Source organism: Scyliorhinus canicula, chromosome 18 (assembly GCF_902713615.1).
Source record: "Scyliorhinus canicula chromosome 18, sScyCan1.1, whole genome shotgun sequence".
NCBI lineage: Eukaryota > Metazoa > Chordata > Chondrichthyes > Carcharhiniformes > Scyliorhinidae > Scyliorhinus > Scyliorhinus canicula.
The window spans coordinates 24,115,677-24,140,480 of record NC_052163.1 but is presented as its reverse complement, the minus strand read 5'-3'; the positions used below and the strand labels follow the sequence as shown (position 1 = coordinate 24,140,480).

Genomic DNA, 24,804 nt, shown 5'->3' with positions numbered 1-24,804 from the left:
TTTACAGTGCAGAAGGAGGCCACTAGAAGGAGTTACTAGTGGTGTACCGCAAGGATCTGTTTTGGGGCCACTGCTGTTTGTCATTTTTATAAATGACCTGGAAGAGGGTGTAGAAGGATGGGTTAGTAAATTTGCAGATGACACGAAGGTCGGTGGAGTTGTGGATAGTGCTGAAGGATGTTATAGGATACAGAGGGACATAGATAAGCTGCAGAGCTGGGCTGAGAGGTGGCAGATGGAGTTTAATGCGGAAATGTGTGAGGTGGTTCACTTTGGAAGGAGCAACAGGAATGCAGAGTATTGGGCTAATGGCAAGATTCTTGGTAGTGTAGATGAACAGAGAGATCTCGGCATCCAGGTACATAAATCCCTGAAAGGTGCCACCCAGGTTAATAGGGCTGTTAAGAAGGCATATGGTGTGCTAGCCTTTATCAGTAGGTGGATTGAGTTTCGGAGCCACAGGGTCATGCTGCAGCTGTACAAAACTCTGGTGCGGCCGCACCTGGAGTACTGCGTGCAGTTCTGGTCACATTATAGGAAGGATGTGGAAGCTTTGGAAAGGGTTCAGAAGAGATTTACTAGGATGTTGCCTGCATGGAGGGAAGGTCTTACGAGGAAAGGCTCAGGGACTTGAGGTTGTTTTCGTTAGAGAGGAGAAGGCTGAGAGGTGACTTAATAGAGACATATAAGATAGTCAGAGGATTAGATAGGGTGGACAGTGAGAGTCTTTTTCCTCGGATGGTGATGACCAACACGAGGGGACATAGCTTTAAATTGAGGGGTGATAGATATAGGACAGATGTCAGAGGCAGTTTCTTTACTCAGAGTAGTAGGGGTGTGGAACGCCCTGCCTGCAACAGTAGTAGACTCGCCAAATTTAAGGGCATTTAAGTGGTCACTGGATAGACATATGGATGAAAATGGAATAGTGTAGGTCAGATAGGCTTCAGATGGTTTCACGGGTCGGCGCAACATCGAGGGCCGAAGGGCCCGTACTGCGCTGTAATGTTTTATGTTCTATGCTGTAGGATCCCTGCATCTTCGCCACAGTTCATCCTCCCACCTAGCTCGGAATCATCTGCAAACTTTGAAATGTTACATTTTGTTCCCTCATCCAAATCATTAATATATATTGTGAATAGCTGGGGTCCCAGCACCGATCCCTGTAGTACCCCACTGGTTACTGCCTGCCAATTTGAAACAAACCCATTAATCATTACTCTTTGTTTCCTCTCTGCCAACCAGTTTTCTATCGACCTCAATGCATTTCCCCAATCCCATGCGCTTTAATCTTGCACAATAATCTCTTATGCGGAACTTTGACAAATGTCTTCTGAAAGTCCAAATATACCACATCGACTGGCTCCCCTTGTCAACTGTACTGGTTACATCTTCAAAGAACTCCAACAGATTTGTCAAGCATGATTTTCTCTTCATAAATCCATGCTGACTCTGACTGATCCTGCCACTGCTTTCTAAATGTTCTGCTATAGTCCTTGATAATGGATTCAAGCATTTTCCCCACTACCGATGTGAGGCTTAAATGCCCATCACAAAGAATGGCTCGATTGCACCCTTACTGGCCAAGCTTGCTGAGTGCTGAAGGGCACAAACGACAAATATTATATAAACCTTTGTTAATGCTTTTATTTCAGGTTTTGAGTACTCTGCATATGTCACCAGGTAAGAAACAAATGTAAAATAGTCATCTATACTGCATAAAGTTTTAAAAATGACTATTAACTGCTCAGGCACAGGTACCTTGGGCGCAATCATTTCTAAGTGGCATTTTGGGCATGACTGACGGGGTATTTCCCGACAGCTATGGCAAGATCGCAGCCCGTACTTAACAGCACTTAGTAACAGAAATTAGCCCCCATGAACTTCTCGCTATCACTGATTCTCACCGTCTGATTCGCCAGACTCGTGACTCATCGTCTTGCTGCTAGCAAGGGGTGTTGCTTTTAAACGCTCCTTACCACTCCCTCCCAGTCAACACACAAGCACGGCAGTGCGCATACCTGCTCTATTCTTTGGGAATGCCGACCTGTCCAGGCTTCTTGACACTTGGATGAGTCGGGACCAGCAGCAAGGTCACCAATATTGCCTGGGAGGCAGTGGCAGCGCCTGACAGTGTGGGCACCATGACCAGGAAGACCGCTGTCCAATGTAAGAAGATGGCCAACAATCTCCACCAAGCTGCAAGGGTAAGGTACCACCTCTCTCCAGGCATGTTTCGCATGCCACCCCTCAAATTCACAACATTACCCCCACCCCAACAAATCACTGGCTGACACCTTGCACCCTCGCCCATTCCAAACTTTGTGCTTGCTCCTCACAATCCACTGGCACCCACCCGCACAATCCCTTCATGTCCAGGTGCGGTGCCCACACATGCCACCTGCTACAGACCCTCTCCCCGACGCATCAAGAGTGCAGCTCACAATGCCTTCTTTGTCCCCGCAGGAGAAGATAGCTTATAATAAATGGGGAAAGACGAAGATGGGAGAGGCGAAGTACCAGATGTTTGAATCCTCACCCCCTGAGGAATGGGCCCTGGAAATCCCTGGACCGAGGAGCTATCACCGGCGCCAAGGTTAGCCTGTGCCATACGGGTGAAGATCCACTGCCTCTTCACCCAGATGAAAACCAAACACACTGCATCCCCCCATGCAGGTCCTCAACAGAATGAAGGAGCCTTGCTGTGCGGTGGTTTTACACATCAGTCTCTGTCCATGAGCCCCCACTTTTACGACCTGATTTCATCGGAACCGAAGCTCGATATCCACATGATCCACTGCCATTTAAGGTGCTGTAAAACAGCCTCGACATCCAGCGTGTTTGTCTACCAGCGACGTGTTAGTCAACATACATCACACCACTCTCAATAAAATCACCAGCAATCTACAAAAGCATTTCTTCAACACCTTCACCAGGTTGCTCATTCAGATCGATTCTCTCTCTCCCTCCTGCAACTTTCCCAAACAATGGAAAATCACACCGCCTCAGGGCACATCAGAAGAGAGTAAGAGTTCCCTTCCCCTTCTCCAGCCCAGCCAGCAGGTCATCTTGCCACCCTTCCTTTCTTTACTCTAGGCCACAAAAGCAAAGGGGTGGCAGCAAACACACAACCTCCATACAGTTGCAAGCAGCAAATACAGCTCACTTAGCTGAATCTGCCCCTCTCCTCCTCTTGCAACTCTCAGCAGTAGACTCCTCAGCAATGGAAAGCTGCACCGGCCCAGAGCACACCAGAAGACAGAAAGAGCTCCCCTTCCCCAGCCCAGGCAACAGGTAATCTTCCCATCCTCCTTTTCCATACTCTAGCCTACAGGAAAAGGAAGAAACAACAACACCAGCCTCCAGGCATTTGCAGCCACAAGCAGCAGCAAACACAACCAACAGCACCACTTGAGAATATTTTGTTTATTAATCGGTCAACATTACCTTCATTAAAGAGATGAAAACCAACTACTGAACAGTCCATATATCACACTAACCATTAATCATCATGGAAAAGGCTCCGTGACATACACAGGAGATCAGTACAAACTACAGGAGATCAGTACAAACATAAAACTACGAGTTCATTTATACAAAATACACCATCACCCCTCGCAGGTGCTCAACAAAATGGATGCTCCTTGCCATTCAACCGTTTTACGTATCAGTCTCTATCCATGAGCCTCTATTGTACAAGCCTTCATATACGGCCCAATTTCATCAGAACTGAAGCTCGGTATCCATATGTTCCACTGGCGTTTAAGGTGCAGTAAAACAGCCTTGACGCCCAGTATATTTAACTCCCAGTGACGTTAGTCTCTACACTTAAAAGAAAATAACCAGCAATTTGCAGAATCATATAGAATCATAGAATTTACAGTGCAGAAGGAGGCCATTTGGCCCGTCGAGTCTGCACCGGCTCTTGGAAAGAGCACCCTACCCAAGGTCAACATCTCCCCCTATCCCAATAACCCAGTAACCCCACCCAACACTAAGGGCAATTTTGGACACTAAAGGCAATTTATTATGGCCAATCCACCTAACCTGCACATCTTTGGACTGTGGGAGGAAACCGGAGCACCCGGAGAAAACTCACGCACACACGGGGAGGATGTGCAGACTCCGCACAGACAGTGACCCAAGCCGGAATCGAACCTGGGACCCTGGAGCTGTTAAGCCATTGTGCTATCCACAATGCTACCGTGCTGCCTTTCTTCATGTTTTCATGTCTTCAACACCTTGCTCATTCGGATCTATCTGCCTCTCTCCCTCCTACAGCTCCCAGCAGAGCACACACAGAAGAGAAGAAGAATGGCACTTCTCCTTCCCCAGCGTTGACAGGTCATCTTACTATCCCTTTTCTTTCCACAAAACCAAAAGGATGGCAGCAAACTCGCAACCTCAAGACAGCTGCAAGCTGCCACAAGCAGCAAACACCACTCATTCAGGTCAATCTGCCTCTCTCCCCCCTTCTTGCAGATCCCAGCAACAGACTCCTCAGCAGTGGAAAATCACACTGATCCAGAGCATGCCAGAAAAGAGAGAAAAATGTTCTCCTTCCCCAGCCTAGGCAGGTCATCTTTCATCCTCCCTTTCCTTACTCCAGGCTACAGAAAGAGAAGGTAACAGCAACAGCAACCTCCAGGCATTTGCAGCTGCAAACAGCAGCCAGCAGCAAACACAACCTGCAGCACGAGAATATTTTGTTTATTAAAGTCAACGTTAACAAAGATTTGAAAATTAACTATAACATTCCACATATCAAACTAACCATTAAACAACAGGAAATATCACAGTTCCAAATTGGTTCCAATGCAAAAATCAGCTAATTTTCACAAAAATATCCAAACACAGAAACAGAGGATAAACCTGAGAATGTGTTATCCTGTCCAGAACATTGTTGTGGAAATAACCTGCCCAGTGTGTTACTTGCTCCACATATCAGGCCATTCTCAACCCAGGAACCGCAGCTGTGCACACCCTTCCACATGGCCCAATCTCACTGGAACCAAATCCTGGCATCCACGTATCCCAAGGTGCAGTTGAACATCCTCGACTCCCAGCGGGTTTAACCCGCGGTGACGTGCCAGTTACATGCAGCACTCACCACACCAGCAATAAAAGCATCAGCAATCTGTGAAAGCATTTCTTCAACAGCATCATCAGGTGGCCCATTTGGATCAATGTTGTGCACTCGGTCCCACAGCATCTTGCCTCAAAGTGGATGGCCTTATGGATCCATAGGTCCCCTTGAACCCAGTGTTCCAGGACCCAGGCACCTTACCTTCTTTCCGGCTACAGGAAAGGAAGAAAACAACAACAGCAGCCTCTAGGCATCTGCAGCAGGAGCAAGTAGCAAACAACCTGCAGCTGTGAAATACTCTCACAACTAAGAAGGTTAATTCCTCATTAGCAATAGTTTTCAGCAATGAAGCTAGAGGCGGCTCACAGTCAAAGGGAGTTAAAGTGACCTACAGCACAGAACCAAGAGCAGGGCTGTCCTGGAGGTTTTTGGTATGACAGATATGCAGCAGCTGTAGGAAGCAGCTCCAGTACCCTTGAGCTGCCTGCCAGAAAATGGATACTCATCTCCTCAGAAGACATTGCGCCAACTTCACATTTTTAAAAAGCAGTACCAAATGACGTCCGCGTGATTTCTTGCTAGAGAACCAGTTAATTCCCGGGACGTTGTTATATTGTACTTCAATCTCTCTAATTAGTTAGACATTAATGCAAATGAGAGTTAATGATATGCTTGCCATATATGGGCATGATCCGGAACTCACCATCAGGAAGGGGCCGGATAGATAGCAAACTGATTTGCAACAGCCGACTTTTGCCTTTCCTGCTATTTAACCAGCACACCCAGATCCACGCCAGGCAGAACGAGGTGGTTAAATCGTGCCCCTTATCAATTTTATGGAATATAATCAATGTTCCATGCTATCTCACTCAATGTTCAAGCCATTTGTAAACTTCAGGTGAAGTGGTGTTACAGGACAGGAGATAACAAAACAGTGCAGTTCTAGATCACCCTTTGAATTTATATTCTAATTGAAAAGAAATTATGACAATAGTTGGTTGGAGCGAAATTACTTCACAGTACAGTTAATTAAAAGATTTACAGCACCAGCATTGGTCGGAGGGTTGCGATTACAATTATAGTGGAAAGGGTTTCACAAGTTATTAATAATGTGGATAAAGAATATAATGGAAACAGAGACAAAAGTGGGGCAAGAAAAACAGACGTACTTATTATCGAATGTAGACTGATCAATTTAAATACATTGTAGGTGTTTTTGACTGTGCTCCATTTTCTACATCTACCCAACCTGGAAGAACCTGGTAAAATCCAGAATGGATCATTTTGATGAGTGCACACTGTGAATGTATTGGGGTACTGCCCGGGAGGAACTGCTCTTTTATTGGCTGTCCGTTGCTGTGAAAAATGTCAGCTATGACTGCCTTTAGAGCACGATTGCTGTTCACTTGCCAATGTTGATATTAAACCCAAGAATAGTGTGACCAGAAGCGGCATAACTGTCTATGGAAACAAATCACCCCGTATTTTATTCTCAGCACCACAGAATGCCTTTGTAGCGCTGCCACTATCAAGGTTGTATAGCTATCCAGGAAGCTCACCGGAATGATACAAAAAAACTTCTAGCTAGATAGTGCAGTGCCAAGAATGGGGAGTGTAGATTGATCTGGAAAGTGTGATGTCAACAGAAATGCGCAGATGAGGAAGACTGGATATTACCTATTGGAGTCCAGAAATGTGAAAACCTGGATTGTCCTTGTGCAGGCAATAATGTTCACCGAATCAGCAGCCAAATTAACTCCTCCCATTAGTTTCAACTTTCAGTACATCAAATCCAAATAATCCTATGTTTGCTTTGTGACACAGAACTAATGATTACTCGGGCAGCACGATGGCACAGTGGTTAGCATTGCTGCCTACGGCGCTGAGGACCCGGGTTTGAATCCCGGCCCTGGGTCACTGTCCATGTGGAGTTTGCACATTCTCCCCGTGTCTGCATGGGTTTCACCCCCACAACCCAAAGATGTGCAGGATAGGTGGATCGGCCACTCTAAATTGCCCTTAATTGGAAAAAAATAATTGGGTCCTCTAAATTTTTTTAAAAACTAATGATTACTCCAAACTTGGTGATTTTCTGGAGTTAAACATGTGGCCAGGTAGGTATGCAGTACACAAGAAAAAAAATACAATCGATGGGGCATGGCTACATATCAGATTTTGACAAAATATAGAATTCTAGGCATATATTTTTCAAGCCAAGTTAAATAAATGGCTGAAACCAAGTCACAATATAGTTACAAACAAAAATTTAAAAAACACAAGTTAAAGTCAAGTTAGCTAACAGGAAAAAGCAGCAGTGCCATCCAGGCAGGGAACTTTATAATTGGCAAAACTTGATAGCTTTTTTTGTTCCATTATATTAAGTTCTTACAATCCTCAACCTTTTGACTTTTTAACATTAGTTTATCCAAGTAAAATATAAAGAGATCTTACTGCAACATTTTTGTAACCAGCAGCATCAGAAATTTAGCTGTGCACCTGCTTCATCAGTTCAAAATTAATAAATAAAGAAAACAAGTTTTCTTTTTACGAATTAACTTTTATTGCTTGACCTGTCATTAGGACACTCTATAACAAAAGGATTATTTTAGCACATACAGTAAATCTGATCTTATACAGTCATTGGGAACAATACAAAAAATGGTCCTTGGATAACCTACATATTATCACGCCGTATTTTCACTTTGCAAATTTGTTTTGTTGGTAAGCTAGCCGAGGATGTCTAATCCCCATATAAGATAGCTACGGCAAACTACATCAAACCGTGGTCGTTTGTACGTACAGTTCTGATTGCACACAATAGTTAAAGCTTCAACTGCATCAGATTATTCAATAAACTCAGCTGCTTTATAATAAAATCATTTAAGTAAATAAAAACCTTAAGAATGTGCAGCAAGCCAAAAGCTAATGTGCTAGGTGCCAGGGTTGTCACAGGTGGAGATTATTATTAAAGAATGGTTTCAAAATTACTGGAATAGTGCATTAATCTCACTCTTACTGCTAATCCACGGTACTGGTAAACTCTATTCTGGAATGACATTCACCTAATTTGTCCAATTATCACGATAACAGAAAAATTTAATATAAAGCACCAGATTTCACCTGTGTAAAATACTGGTCTAACTAGCGAGGACACCTCCCATAAGCAGCAGCTGACTTAATTTTGTCCATACCAGGCGTATTTAAATAAATTAAGCCAACACATCTCAACCTTGCTCTCGCCCCTTGATTTCCAAGGGAGTTTGAATTGATGAAACCTCTCATTTGGAAGTAAATTCCAATTCAACGTCAGGCAATAAAGGCTACTCTTAATAGAATTCTGTAGATTAGACTTTTTTAAAAAAGCTCAATAGATGCAATTCCATGATTGCCATACTATGATTACTGGAGACATTACTTGGATCTCAAACAAAAATCAAATCTTTAGTAATGCCTCTACTACTCAATAAAACGTAATATTGGCAAATGCCAACTCCTACTCAAATGAAAGTCAGCATGCCCTCAACACATATCTAGTCTTTCTCCACAGATGTTTCTGAAAGTATTTTCTTCACCCTGAACAGCATCTTAAGGGAAGTGCACTAACAAACTGATGGTAACATGCAAGTTACATCTAATCATTCACACTGTGCACATCATACAGAGATAGTCAAAGTGGTTTTGTAACTTTTCAGTTAACTCACTTATAGCAATATTTGCCATAATAAACCTGGCTGAATTATCAATGGAAATGCAATACTTGCAGAGCAAAATCTACAAACAGCCTATGTCGAACCCAAATCGCCAAGCTTTAGTTTTAGCTTGCTGTACAATCCAAGCAATTATTCTAGTCTAAGTCATTCTATATAGAATAATGGATATAATTTGATCTAATTACAGTTGTGTGGAATTTGTAAAATGTATGTGAAATAAGTGCACATGTAATACAAAGCTGTGAAATACTGAAATATCATTAAGACTCAGCAAATGAGTTTCTCGCTTTCTTGAAAGCCTCAAAAAAAAAATGCAGGTCATGCCTCACTAAAAAGCTGTTGTGGTACATTTCAGAATGCTAATGCATCGGCTAGTTCAGGATCAAACATCCAGTTTTTGGTTTCTGCCTTTTACTAGTGTGTCTGGGTGTACATTTGTGCAATATCAGCTGAGCTCAGTTGTATGCCAATAATGGAACAACAGCGCCAGCTACTGCGAGCTGCAAGGAAGTGCAACTATGATTAAACACAAAATAACATGGGTACTAAGCACTGCACCAACTTAAAGTCAGCCATTAATCTTCATTTAAATAGATACCACGTTGCACCACCCAAGTTTAGCACAGGGCAGTAACTTAATACTTAAACATGTCCAGTGCTATTAGTAAGAACCAGGAAGCAATGGATAATTTATAAACTGGGTCAGGACTGCAAAGGAATTAGGATGCCATTGCCCAACATTGTGCTGCCAGTGTTGGTCAAGTACAGGTGCACAGTACCTGTACCAGTACCTGTGATGGTGGTACTGGTTTGTTACTAAAAGGAATGTTAGCTTTTTTTGCCCTTGGAATGAAGTTATATCTGGTTAATACGTAAAGTTTCATTTTGCAACCCTTTCACTGGCTCTGTTTCAGCAACAAACTGAAAGCCAATTGTATGTAAAATTAGGGAGTGAATCCACAGATTATCGAGTCTGCATGAACTGGTTCTCATGGTCACGAGCAGGGTTACTTTACCACAATGGCTGCACGCATTTGTTAAAATCAGATAGTGGGGCAATATAATACCCACACCTAAAAAAGAGTAATCATATTTCTAACCTTTTCATTATGTGATTGGAACTGGCTGAGGTTGATATTTCAAATTACGTTTGTCTAGAATATAGCAACAATTGACATGGACAGTGTTTGCTGTCCTACTCCAAGAAAGGACAACTGTCATATCACAAATTAAATCTGATCTGTGAAATCCAAATTAACTTTTACTTTGCGTCAGTAAAGATAAAATAAGCCTTTCAAATGAATGTGTTATATTTCTTCCCTGCACAGAGCAGACCAATATATCTAGCTCTGTTAGTCCGTCCCTACAGAATTCAACACTGTATATCTATCTCAATTCAGGCTCCAGAAGTTTCTACAGCTTATTCCAACCACTGTAGAGCAGGAAGCATAGTTCAGATGTAGCAAGGCTATTTTAATTTCCCTGTTGCTGGAGATGGAATAGCACACTACACCTCCATGCAGTGCTCCACCACAATCAACAAAACACACCCAAGAAAGCCAAACTTAAGCAACACAGTTCAGAGTTAACATCAGTAACTTCTGGCTGCAAGTCAAATACACCCAAGGCTACTGGAATTCAGGTGCTGTTATGTCAGGAAGAGAAGCTAATGAAAAAGGGCTCCACTAATTCGCCGTTCATAAAAGCATGCTTTGATTCAGGCTCAGAACCTGACATTGCAGAAATCATGCAAGAATGGGCATCTGTACAAAACCTCTACTATTACAGAAGCCTGTGCTCATCAAAATATGGCTTGTTCAACAAAAGGATTTCTGGTTGCCAAAATAACAAGTTGGCCCTTTAACTAAACTCCATTAACCAATGCGTAACTGCATGAGACCTAGTGGTGCTGCAATTTTGTTATTTTATTCATATACAAACAAACCAATTGGTACTGTACATAAATCAATATAAGTATACACTAACCTTTTCTCAAGCCAAGATTCGGCTGCCACAACCACTACACAAAGATAAGCAGATAAGCTTTGATAATTAATTGGGAGACTACCAAATACAAGTCAGAAATTCCTGACAAAAAGATTAAAATGGGCTTTTACTTTACGGATTATTTGTAAAAAGGTCTGAATGTAACTTCATGTGCAAATGGAGTCATATGAATAAATTTGGCAAAACCACACAGGCCGATAGGGTCCTCACTAAGCAAGACCTAAAACTACATAAAAGAAAATTCAGTTTTAAATACTTTTCAAATGGTTTCCAAAAAAGTTAAAATGTAACATTTAACTCAAAACTAAAATGTATGCGCTGAAAAGTCGAACAACTCAATTTGGATGCTTTCCCCTCAAATCTACATAGAAACTATATTTTCAGATTATGTTTGTATTTAAGCGTTTTCAATTCTAGCCACGTTAAAATAAACATATTCTCCAGTAATCCACATGTGGGTTTGAGCAGTCCCAAAAATAATCTTGAAGTTGTTCAGCCTCGAACCCAAGAGTTTCCACGAGTACACATTCACGGGATAAAAGACTCATGAATGCACTACAACATCGCTTGAAACAGAGCAAGCTAAAAGGTTCAAAACTCCTCTACTCAGATAACCAAATTAAAGCTTAATTATCTGGGTGTCAATCATACTGTTTATTTAAAACAGCAAAGGTTATAAACAAGAACCAATGGGAAAGGTTCTACATACAAGCATCAAAGCAAAAAACAAAATCTTAACCAAAGCGGTATTGACTGTGTAGAAAGCTGGTGCAGTGTGAGAAAGACGCGAAGCAAATGTGGCACTGAATTCTACAAAGGGAATGCTTTCTCGGATGGATAGGAAGCTGTGGGACTGGTGGTGGTCTTGCCACAGGAAGCGGCATTTTAGACAGAAATGAGGCAGTTCGCTCTGGCAGATGTTGCAACAATGGAGATTTCAGACAGACAGTGATACAAAGCTGTTGTACTGCTGGATGTTTCGTTTGAGTATGTCGGAACAGGGACCCAAGACACGTTCAAACCGAGGTCTGTCCAGTTTCACACACTTCAACGGGCCACGTGCTACCACAGTAGCAGCGCGAGGACGGTTCATCAGAAGAGCAATTTCACCTGAGAGGAAACATTAAAAGAATTAAGGTTTAAAATCCAGCTCTAGTCCTGAAATACAGGACCAAGTCTTTGCACTCTTCATGACCAAGTAGATGAATTTACCGGGTTTTAATGGGAACAGCAAGCTTTAGAGATAAATTATCAAGTCTGATTCCAATTTCAATTCTAATGTAATTCACCTGCCAATCTTGTGAAACTACATCACTTCAGTTATCCATTCTTAGCAGCCAATATTTTCTCTCCCAAGGTCAGTACAACTGAGACATAATTTTGGCTTTAAATAATCCATCATTTAACTTCCCAGGTATATATTTTTTCAACTTCATTAATTAAAACAGTTACAGTATTAAACCTCAAGATTTCCACGGTATGGCAAACTCACCAAAATAATCCGATGGCCCCAGTCTTCCAACTTCCACAAACTCTTCGTTTTCTGACCTGCGCTGTAACACAGCTGCTGTACCCTACAATACAAATTTAAATACAACGTACATTTGAAACATTAATGTTACTAATGGTCCTGCATATTCCTAAATATTCGAAACTTTGATTTTGTAAACTGGAAGATCAATAACCACGAGAAATATTGTGCAAAATATTTCTCACAATATACTTTTTGATAATGAGAGTTACTTCTGACAAGTGAAAATAATCAGACATTTATTGTTCTTAACCATACTAATAGTACAGTTCCAGCCGGCGAGATATTCTACCAGTCCCGTGGTGGTGGTGGCGGCGGCCTTGAGGATCTGGGGTCAGTGGAGGAGGTACGCTGGAGCAGCGGGAGCATCGGTCTGGTCCCCAATATGTGACAACCACCGTTTTGCCCAGGAGCCTGGATGGGGGTTTGGAGTATGGCGATGGGTGGGAATTGAGAGTATGGGGGCCTGTTCCTGGAAGGGAGCTTCCCTAGGTTGAGGGTGCTGGAGGAGAAATTTGGGTTGGCAAGAGGGAACGACTTCAGATATTTACAGGTGCGGGACTTTCTGCGCAGGCAGGTATCATCCTTCCCACTCCTACCACTAAGGGGAATCCCGGATCGGGTAGTGTCTCGGTGATGGGTGGGGGAGGGGAATGTCTCAAGACATCTACAAAGGAGGTGACGCAGACCGTGGAGCTGAAGCGTAAGTGGGAGGAGCTTGAAGAAGAGATGGAGGACGGCTTATGGGCAGACACATTGAGCAGAGTCAGCGTGACCGCCACATGCGCAATGCTCAGCTTGATCCAATTCAAGGTGGTACACAGGTCCCATATGATAGTGGCCCGGATCAGTAGATTCTTTGGGGTGGAAGACAGGTGTGCAAAATGTGCGGGCGGACCAGCGAACCATGTCCACATGTTCTGGGTGTGTCTAAAACTTAGAGGATATTGGTAGGGGTTTGCAGACGTCATGTCCAGAGTTTTTTTTTTAAATAATTTTTATTGACAAATGTTAAATTTGTACAACAACATCGAACCGTTATAAAATACCAATAACAATAATGATAGCAATCATAAACATTCGCCCCTCCTCAAATGAACAACACAACATATTAACAACTTAAATTAACACAATGTTAAGATACATAACCGTAGAAAAAATATATAAACTATAATAAGGAACACCCCCCCCCCCCCTCTCTCTCTCTCTCTCTCTCTCCCCCGGGTTGCTGCGGCTATTGACCAAGATGCCAATCTTTGAGCCAGGAAGTCCAAAAAAGGCTGCCACCATTTATAGAACCCTTGTATTGAGCCTCAGGGCAAATTTGACCCTCTCCAATTTTATAAATCCCGCCATGTCACTGATCCAGGCCTCCACACTTGGGGGCCTCGCATCATTCCACTGCAGCAAGATCCTCCGCCGGGCTACTAGGGACACAAAGGCCAGGACACTGGCCTCTTTCGCCTCCTGCACGCCCGGCTCCACCGCAACTCCAAAAATCGCGAGTCCCCACCCTGGTTTGACCCTGGATCCAACCACCCTCGACACCGTCCCCGCCACCCCCTTCCAGAATTCTTCCAGTGCCGGGCATGCCCAGAACATATGGGCATGATTCGCTGGACTCCCCGAACATCTGGTGCACCTGCCCTCACCCCAAAGAACCTACTCATCCTAGTCCCGGACATGTGGGCCCGGTGCAGCACCTTAAATTGGATGAGACTAAGCCTCGCACATGAAGAGGAAGAGTTGACTCTCTCCAAGGCATCCGCCCAAGTCCCGTCCTCTATCTGCTCCCCAAGTTCCCCCTCCCATTTAGCCTTCAGCTCCTCCACTGACGACTCCTCCACCTCCTGCATTACCTTATAAATGTCAGACACCTTCCCCTCGCCGACCCACACCCCCGAAAGCACTCTGTCCATCGCCCCCCGCGAGGGCAGCAAAGGGAACTCCTCTACCCGTCGCCTAGCAAACGCCTTTACCTGCAAGTATCTGAACATGTTCCCTTGGGGAGCCCAAATTTATCTTCCAGTTCCCCCAGGCCCGCAAACCTCCCGCCAATAAACAGGTCCCTCAATTTACTGATGCCCACCCTTTGCCACCCCCTAAATCCCCCATCGCTGTTAGATAGATAGAGAAATACAGCACAGAACAGGCCCTTCGGCCCACGATGTTGCACCAAACTTTTGTCCTAGGTTAATCATAGAATTTTGGACAATTTTTCATGGCCAATCCACCCAACCTGCACATCTTTGGACTGTGGGAAGAAACCGGAGGAAACCCACGCACACATGTGGAGGATGTGCAGACTCCACACAGACAGTGACCCAAGTCGAAATCTAACTTGGGACCCTGGAGCTGTGAAGCAATTGTGCTATCCACAATGCTACCGTGCTGCCCTTAGGAAGTTAACCTACACTCCATTATTCTACCCTAATCCATGTACCTATCCAATAGCCGCTTGAAGGTCCCTAACGTTTCCGACTCAACTACTTCCACAGGCAGTGCATTCCATGCCCCCACTACTCTCTGGATAAAGAACCTACCTCTGACATCCCCCCTATATCTTCCACCATTTATCTTAAATTTATGTCCCCTCATAATGGTGTGTTCCACCCGGGGAAAAAGGCTCCGACTGTCTACTCTATCTATTCCCCTAATAATCTTATAAACCTCTATCAAGTCGCCCCTCATCCTTCTCCGTTCTAATGAGAAAAGGCCTAGCACCCTCAACCTTTCCTCGTATGACCTACTCTCCATTCCAGGCAACATCCTGGTAAATCTCCTTTGCACCTTTTCCAAAGCTTCCACATCCTTCCTAAAATGAGGCGATCAGAACTGCACACAGTACTCCAAATGTGGCCTGACCAAGGTTTTGTACAGCTGCATCATCACCTCACGGCTCTTAAATTCAATCCCTCTGCTAATGAACGCTAGCACACCATAGGCCTTCTTCACAGCTCTATCCACTTGAGTGGCAACTTTCAAAGATCTATGAACATAGACCCCAAGATCTCTCTGCTCCTCCACATTGCCAAGAACCCTACCGTTAACCCTGTATTCCGCATTCATATTTGTCCTTCCAAAATGGACAACCTCACACTTGTCAGGGTTAAACTCCATCTGCCACTTCTCAGCCCAGCTCTGCATTCTATCTATGTCTCTTTGAAGCCGACAACAGCCCTCCTCACTATCCACAACTCCACCAATCTTCGTATCATCTGCAAATTTATTGACCCACCCTTCAACTCCCTCATCCAAGTCGTTAATGAAAATCATAAACAGCAGAGGACCCAGAACTGATCCCTGCGGTACGCCACTGATAACTGGGCTCCAGGCTGAATATTTGCCATCCACCACCACCCTCTGTCTTCTATCGGTTAGCCAGATTGTTATCCAACTGGCCAAATTTCCCACTATCCTATGCCTCCTTACTTTCTGCACAAGCCTACAATGGGGAACCTTATCAAATGCCTTACTAAAACCCATGTACACTACAACCACTGCTTTACCTTCATCCACATGCTTGGTCACCTCCTCAAAGAAGTCAATAAGACTTGTAAGGCAAGACCTACCCCTCACAAATCCGTGCTGACTATCCCTAATCAAGCAGTGCCTTTCCAGATGCTCAGAAATCCTATCCCTCAGTATCCTTTCCATTACTTTGCCTACCACCGAAGTAAGACTAACTGGCCTGTAATTCCCAGGGTTATCCCTATTCCCTTTTTTGAACAAGGGCACGACATTCGCCACTCTCCAATCCCCTGTTGACAGCGAGGACGAAAAGATCACTGCCAACGGCTCTGCAATTTCATTTCTTGCTTCCCATAGAATCCTTGGATATATCCTGACAGGCCCGGGGGACTTGTCTATCCTCAAGTTTTTCAAGACGCGCAACACATCTTCCTTCCTGACAAGTATCTCCTCGAGCTTATCAGTCTGTTTCACACTGTCCTCTCCAACAATATGGCCCCTCTCGTTTGTAACTACTGAAGAAAAATACTTGTTCAAGACCTCTCCTATCTCTTCAGACTCAATACACAATCTCCCACTACTGTCCTTGATCGGACCTACCCTCGCTCTAGTCATTCTCATATTTCTCACATTTCCCTGGGATGAACCGATGATTTCCACCCAATGGAGCCTCCATCGAGCCCCCTGTTTCCCCCTATGCCGTCTCCACTGTCCCCAGATTCTTAGGGTCGCCGCCACCACCGGGCTCGCGGTATACCTCTTAGGAGAGAGCGGCAACGGCGCCGTTGCCAAGGCACCCAGGCTCGTACCTCTACATGACGCCATCTCCATTCTTCCCCCCCCCCCCCCCCCCCCCCCCTCCTCTCCCCATCACCCATTTACGCACCATTGACACATAGGCCGCCCAATAGTACCCCAAAAGGTTGGGCAGCGCCAGCCCGCCTCTATCCCTCCCTCGCTCCAGGAAAACCCTCTTCACTCTCGGAGTCCCACGTGCCCACACAAAGCTCAAAATACTGCTAGTCACTCTCCTAAAGAAGGCCCTGGGAATGAAGATGGGCAGGCACTGAAAGAGGAACAAGAACCTCGGAAGCACCGTCATTTTGACGGACTGCACCATCCCCGCCAACGACAATGGCAGCATGTCCCACCTCTTGAACTCCTCCTCCATCTGATCCACAAGCCTGGTGAAATTATGATTATGAAGAGTCCCCCAGTCCCTGGCCACCTGCACCCCCAGGTACCTAAAACTCTCCCCTGCCCTCCTAAGCGGGAGCCTACCAATTCCTTCCTCCTGGCCTCCAGGGTGCACCACAAACACCTCACTCTTGCCTAAATTTAGTTTATAGCCTGAAAAGGTCCCAAACTCAGCTAGCAGCTCCATCACCCCGGACATCCCTCCCACCGGGTCCGCCACATACAGTAACAGGTCATCGGCATACAACGACACCCTATGTTCCTCCCCACCTCACACCAAACCTCTCCACCTCCCCGAATCCCTCAACGCCATCGCCAACGGCTCGATTGCCAATGCAAACAAGGGGGACAACGCTGCCTGGTCCCTCGGTAAAGCCGGAAGTACTCCGACCTCCTCCCATTCGTGGCCACACACGCCATCGGGGCCTCATATAGCAGCCTCACCCATCTAATAAACCCTTCACCAACTCCAAACCTCCCCAAAACCTCCCATAAGTACCCCCACTCCACTCTATCGAAGGCCTTCTCTGCATCCAGTGCCACCACTATCTCAGCCTCCCCCTCAATCGCCGGCATCATGACGACATTCAACAGTCTCCGCACATTCGTGTTCAGCTGCTTTCCCTTCACAAACCCTGTCTGGTCCTCGTGTACAACCCCTGGCACACAGTCCTCTATCCTGGTGGCCATGATTTTTGCCAGCACCTTGGCATCCACATTGAGGAGATATATGGGCCTGTATGAACCACACTGCTGGGGGTCCTTGTCCCTCTTTAAGATTAACGAAATCAGTGCCCGCGACATCGTCGGAGGCGAAGTCCCCCCTTCCCACGCTTCATTAAGTGTCCACACCAGCAAGGGGCCCACTAGGTCCACAAACTTTTTATAAAATTCCACCGGGAACCCATCCGGCCCCGGCGCCTTCCCTGACTGCATCTGCCCGATCCCCTTAACTAGCTCCTCCAGCTCAATCGGCGCCCCCCAACCCCTCCACCTGCTCCTCCTGCACCTTCGGGAAAGAAAGCCCGTCAAGGAACCTCTCCATTCCCCTCCTCTCCCCCGTTGGCTCCGACCGGTACAGTTCCCCGTAAAAGTCCTTGAAGACCTAATTCACCTCTACCCCCGTCCGCACCACATTCCCACTCTTATCTCTCACTCCAGCAATCTCCTTAGCCGCATCCCGCTTACGCAGCTGATGAGCCAGCATCCTACTCGCCTTTTCACCATGTTCGTACACTGCCCCTTGTGCCTTCCTCCACTGTGCCTCCGCCTTTCTAGTGGTTAGCAAATCAAATTTAGCCTGCAGGCTGCGCCTCTCCCCCAACAGTCCCTCCTCTGGTGCCTCTGCATACCTCCTGTCCACCTCCAGCATCTTTCCCACCAGTCTATCCCTCTCGCTCCTCTCCCTGTGTGCCCGGATGGATATCAGCTCCCCACGAATCACTGCCTTCAGGGCTTCCCAGACCATCCCCACCTGGACCTCCCCCGTATCATATACCCCTCAATACTTGCCCGGACCCTCCTGCACACCTCCTCCGCCGCCGCCAACAACCCCACATCCAACCGCCACAACGGGCGCTGGTCCCGCACCTCCAACTCTATCCAATGCGGAGCGTGGTCGGAGATTGCAATGGCCGAATATTCGGCGTCCTCCACTCTCGGAATCAGTCCCCTACTCACCACGAAGAAGTCTATCCGAGAATAGACCCTATGTACGTGGGAGAAAAAACAAAAAGAGTACTCCCGTGCCCTCGGCCTCACAAACCTCCATGGATCCACCCCTCCCATCTGGTCCATAAACCCTCTCAGTACCTTGGCCACCGCCGGCCTCCTACCCGTCCTAGAGCTGGACCGATCCAATGAAGGATCCAACACCATATTGAAGTCCCCCCCCATTATCAGACCTCCCGCCTCTAGATCCTGGACCCGTCCCAGCATACGCCTCATAAAGTCCGCATCGTCCCAATTTGGAGCATACACACTAGCAAGTACCACCTTCTCTCCTTGTAGCCTGCCCCTAATCATAATAAACCTACCCCTCTTATCCGCCACCACCTCAGATGCCTCAAACGACACATTTTTCCCCACCAGAATCGCCATTCCCCGGTTCTTCACGTCCAACGCAGAGTGGAAAACCTGCCCCACCCACCCCTTCCTCAGACAGACCTGGTTCGCCACCTTCAGGTGGGTCTCCTGAAGCATTGCCACATCTGCCTTTAGCCCCCTCAGATGAGCAAGTACCCTCGACCGCTTCACCGGCCCATTCAATCCTCTCACATTCCAGGTGACCAATCGGATCAGAGGGCGTCCCGCCCCCTCCCCCGTCGACTAGCCATAGCCCGTCGACTGCCCGCCTCAGGCTAGCACCCCCCGCCCGACCCAGTCCCCACAGCGACAACACCTCACCTCTGTCCCCCCCGGCCCCCACCAGCTCCTTCCTGACCCTGCCAGCAGCAACACGGTACTCCCCTTTCTCCCCCCCCAGCTAGGAACCCTCCTAGCCGCGAACCGTCCTCCATTGTACTTCCGTGGGTCAGCTAACTTCTGCTGACCCCAGAAACTCCCGCCAAAAACCCGACCCCTCCCAAAGTGGGATCATCCCCCATCCTATCCCTCCTCCAGGCACCGCTCCAGCACGGGGAAGAACCAGTTAAGGCCCCCCCCGTCCCGTCCCGTCATCGTCTCCGCCCCCCAGCCCCGCAAACCAGAGGAAAGCCCGCGCTTTCGCACTGCCCCACCACACCCTTCTGACGCAGCTCGCAAATACCAGCCCCACTCCATACCCCCAACCCGATATAGAATACAACAAACCCCCCCCAACCCTCCCCGCAAGATACAAAACTCAAACAATGTTCCACAACAAAAAAACAGAACACCCCAATAAATAACCATATCAAAATTACAAAAGTACAGAAAAAGAGAACGCAGCAACAGCAGAAGCCAGCAATAAAGTATTACAACCGACCCCGCAACCCCCAGTTAGAGTCCAGTTTCTCCGTCCGCACAAAGGCCCACGCCTCCTCCAGGGAATCAAAATAATAATGCCAGTCCAAATAAGTTACCCACAGGCGCGCAGGCTGCAACATTCCGAACTTTATCTTCTTCTTGTAGAGCACCTCTTTCGTCCGATTAAACCCGGACCGCCGCTTAGCCACCTCCGCACTCCAATCCTGGTAGATCTGTACTACCCCATTCTCCCAGTTGCTGCTCTTCACCTTCTCCCGATCACTGAACCAGTGGAACCTCACCAGCACTGCACGCGGGGTTTCATTCTCCTTGGGCCTCCTGGCCAGTACCCTGTGAGCTCCCTCCAGCTCCAGGGGCAGATGGAAAGATCCGGCCCCCACTAGCGAGTTCAGCATCGTAGCCACGTAGGTTGTCAGATCCGACCCCTCCAGCCCCTCCGCAAGGCCCAAGATCCGCAGATCTTTCCGCCTCATGCGGTGATCAAGCTCTTCGAAGTGGTCCTGCCACTTCTTGTGGAGTGCCTTGTGCCCCTCCACCTTACTCACGAGGACCACGGCCTCCTCCTCTCGTTCAGTGGCCTGCGTCTGCAACGCCTTGATGGCAGCACCCTGGGTCGTCTGAATCTCCGAGAGCCTTTTGTTCATTTCCTGCAGAGAGCTCAGTACCTCCGCCTTGAAATCTGCAAACCAGCGCAGGAGAGCAGCTTGCTGCTCCTGGGCCCACTGCTTCCACTCCTCTGGTGCTCCGCCAGCCGCCATCTTGGATTCCTTCCCCTGTTTTTTCTGGGGAGCTGCTGCCGTTTTTTTTCCCTCTTTCCACTCCGAGTTAGAGTCATGAAATGCGGAGAAAGTCGATCAGCACACCTTCTCCCACCGGGAGACGTCGAAAAAATTCCGTTTTGGGCTCTAAAAAGAGCCGAAAAGTCAGTTTGAAATGGGAGCTCCCAAATGTGCGGCTTCCTACGTCATCGCCACCACCGGAAGATCGCCATGTCCAGAGTATTGAATACAAGGGTGGCAATGAGTCCAGAGGTGGTGATTTTTGGGGTGTGGAAGATCCGGGAGAGGCAGAAGAAAGAGGCAGATGTTCTGGCTTTTGCCTCCCTGGTAGCCCAGACACGGATATTATTAGCTTGGAGGGACTCGAAGCCCCTGAAGTCGGAGGCCTGGTTAACCGACATGGCGAGCTTTCTCGGCCTGAAGATCACGTTCACCTTGAGAGAGCCAGTATTAGGGTGCACCCGGAGGTGGCAACCATTCATCAACTTCTTTGCGGAGAATTAATCGGCAGTGGGGGGGGCGCTGGGGTGGCGTAGAATAGGGGGTTAAATAGGCGGGTCTTGGAGGGACGGGTGTCGGTAATTGCACTATGTTTATTGTTCTTTGTACACTTTTTATACTGTTGTTGCTTGTAATGCCATAAAAATACCTCATTAAAATTGTTTGTTAAAAAAACAATACTAATAGTAGGAAAGATCTCTGCGATATTATCTCTTTCATAACTAAAGAAAACACTGGAAGGATGAATTTGGTCACTAGAAATGTAAAAGTTCAGATGATGCCTTTGGCATTGTTCTCCCTCTGCCATATTTGCAATCATCAGTGCTCTATTCAAAAAACCAACCATTGAAACTGCAATCTTTGCAAACCACCACCTCCGCAAAGGCCTTGCACAGTGTTGTCATCTCCCAAATTTGTACTCATTTCTTTTTCTGGAAATCCATGTTTAAATCCCGAGAATCAGGTGTTTGCCTTGCCACAGGACTGAAAGGCCTCTTATCAAGTGAAAAACGACATCAGGCGTGATAATGACAAAGTTAAGCTATTCCTCATAATTTTTTACCTTGACCTAGAACGTCAAGCTCTTCTTCACCAACATCTCTCTCCACAAACCCATCTTTAAATTGCCAGATTACACGTCCCAACATCCAGAGGATAGGGAGACATTTCCTCTAACTAAACACTAGAAAGAATAAACCCCTGGTCTACAGTGAACACCAGAAACTCCCATTTCTAGCCAGTTATTCAATTCCCCTTCCCTGCAGCTGTATTAAACTGAATCAACTTTGGTGGCATATTTGATCCTGAAGTGAGCTAGGCATATATCTAAACCATCACGAACAACTCTGCTTCCGCTTCCACCCCCAGTTCAATTGCTGAAATTCTAATTTATGACTATTTCAATGCACTCCTGGTCTGGCTCCCATGTTCTATCCAATGTAAACTGGAGGTCATCCAAAATTTGCCCATGTCCTAGCTTGCACTAAGTGTTCACCCATCACCCACGCAGGCTGAACCAGTTCCTTTATAAAATTCTCATCAGTGTCTTCAAATCCTTCAATGGCCACAACATTTCCCAGCTCTGTAACCTCCTCCAGTGCTGTAACCCTCAGATGTCTGTGTTTCTCCAATTCTTTTGAGATTTGGAATCATTGGAATTTTAATTATTTCAACTTCCTTTAGGTTTACTGACAAACTTTAGACAATCTGCACCAAAAACAAAACCAGTAGCAGAGGAAAACTACTTTTTTAAAAAATCAATTGATCTTTGTAAAAGGAAGCAAAAATTGGGATGAGCAACAATGATTGGAAAAAACTAAAGGTCATAGATGATCAAGAGAAAAACACTCTGGGAAAACATGTCTGCATGCTGAATTCTTAAAGAGATAGATCTCATCCAGATTTTTAATCAATTATTTTACCAAAGAATTATTTCCTGCCTTGTTGAACATGCAAAACAGCTATAATAAATAACACCCTGTGGTTGTTATGCAGCCACTCTATGCCAAGTCTCACATAATCCTGACTTGGAAATATATCATTGTTCCTTCGTCATCGCAAAGTCAAAATCCTGGAATTTCTTACCTTACTGCGCTGTTGGTGTACCTACACCACATGGACTGCAGAAATTCAAGATGCAGCTCACCATTGAGCTAGGCAACGAGGGATGTGCAATAAATGCTGGCCTTGCCATTGGTCACATTCCATTGATGACTATAATATGTATAATCTTCTAGACATGTATGATGCACAAATACATTCTGGCACGATTAACAGCTAGTTAATGCAATATTCCATCCTTAAATTGATTTCCTATATTTTAACTATGCATACCTCTAAAATAATGAAAAATTCATCGCCTGGTTCTCCTTGCACCACAATCTTCTGCCCATCTTCAAACTGCACTGGCTCCAGTGCATCAGCCACAGTCAAACGTTCCCACTTATCCAGAGATTCTAAAAGGAAGACCTTCCTTTACATTTTCAGCAAAATGAATTTAAAAGCTTTTTACATCATCACAAATCATACAGACAGGCATTTTAAAATAGCATTTGCATACAGAACTTTTGTGCAAAATGCTGATCTCTTTATCTCCGCAATACAGTATTAATCCCAGTCTTGCTCAAGTTGCGGCTTTGCCCAATTATTAGAATGTGGCTATACACCCTGGCAAATGTTACTGGTTTTCGTGTCAGAGTTCTAGGTAGCAACCCTCATTTTAGAGGCAGAACGATCCAAAATGGGGATAAATTAAAATTCAGTTCAGTTCCATGACAGAAGTAGCAGGGCAAGTAATCTAGCAAAATGAGATGTTAAACCGAATCCCTGGTAGTCTGTTAAGGTAGGTGGAAAATATCTCATGGCACTTTTTAAAAATAAACTCGTGCATGTGCAAACCAAGAATTGAATCAAAACAAATTAACTAATCATATATCTCAGTCCTATCTGTATGACACTGCTGTGTACAAGTTGGTTGCCACATTTGCCCAGAATGCGAAGGTGGCTACACTTCAATGGTAATTTTAGTTTTGAACCACTTTGAGATTTCTTGACTATTTCAAAGCCACCCTGTAAAAGCCACTGTGTTTTGGTCAAATTTTTGCACAGAAAAATAGAGAAGGAAGACCAAGGATTACATTTTCTGCTTACCTAAAATGGAGACCTTACTGAGAAACTCTTCATACATCTTCCTCTTTCGCAATGTACTTCCCTATAAAAGTAAACATTTTAAACAGTTGGTTTCCAGCAATTTTGCTCAGGTAAAATATTGTAAATTGCAATTCATTAACAGAACTAGCATACAGGAAAGGTACGTAAAGAATATCTGTATTTTAAAAGACAAACACATGTCTGCTTTGAATGTACAGGGCAATTACCTGTGATATTGCACATACAAGACAAGACCGGGTTGGTGGCGGGAAGGTGATAATTTCACAACAGTTTTATAGTATTTCACACTCAAGCAGCAAGCCAGTGAAGGGAAGTATGGGCGAAGGAGAGCGCGACACAGCTTCAGACAGAAAGGGAGTGCCTGACAGAAAGGGCATAGGGGGGGGGGAAGGAGAGAGGAAAAAATGCTGACTACAACAAAAACCCAGGATTGTAAGGGCCCAGCCACATGGAGTGACTGGCAGGAACGTCCATCTTGGATGGCCCTTGGACAAAGGGGAACTCGGAGTGCAAGGGCGCATCCAAAAGGCGAGTACAGTTGATCCCATTTGGGGTGCTGGAAGCGGGACACAACCCCCCCCCCCCCACCAAAGTGTTTGAGGTGTGTTCAAGCCTACCTTTGTTCTGTAGAATATTGTGTCTCAGTCCTAATAAGAATGTAAAATATGTATGCCAGTTGTGTGGCGGTGGTGGGGGAGGGGGGGGGGGGGGGGGGGGGGGGGGGGGGGGGCTCATGGCCACAGTTGTTATGAAGATGCTCACATGTACTCCCTGCAAAGCAGGATGTGACAAGTAGAAATTACATTTATGAACAACGACTCTCCACTACAGCCAAGATCAATTGTACCGCATAGAAACAAGCTATCTGACCCAACTGGCCTAGGT

The 24,804-nt window shown here is 45.9% G+C and overlaps 1 protein-coding gene across 1 annotated transcript in view; it reads right to left on the bottom strand.

Moving 5' to 3' along the window:
* Nucleotides 1-7,622: 7,622 nt before the first annotated feature.
* LOC119953690 (cAMP-dependent protein kinase type I-alpha regulatory subunit) overlaps nt 7,623-24,804 on the bottom strand; it is a 59,135-nt gene continuing 41,953 nt past the window's right edge. Inside the window, exons 7-10 of the mRNA XM_038778233.1 lie at nt 23,899-23,959; nt 23,083-23,204; nt 12,296-12,377; nt 7,623-11,913 (exon numbers count right to left, since the gene is read on the bottom strand). Coding sequence (XP_038634161.1) covers nt 11,741-11,913; nt 12,296-12,377; nt 23,083-23,204; nt 23,899-23,959 — 438 coding nt within the window. The 3' untranslated portion in view covers nt 7,623-11,740. The remainder of the gene's footprint in view (nt 11,914-12,295; nt 12,378-23,082; nt 23,205-23,898; nt 23,960-24,804) is intronic.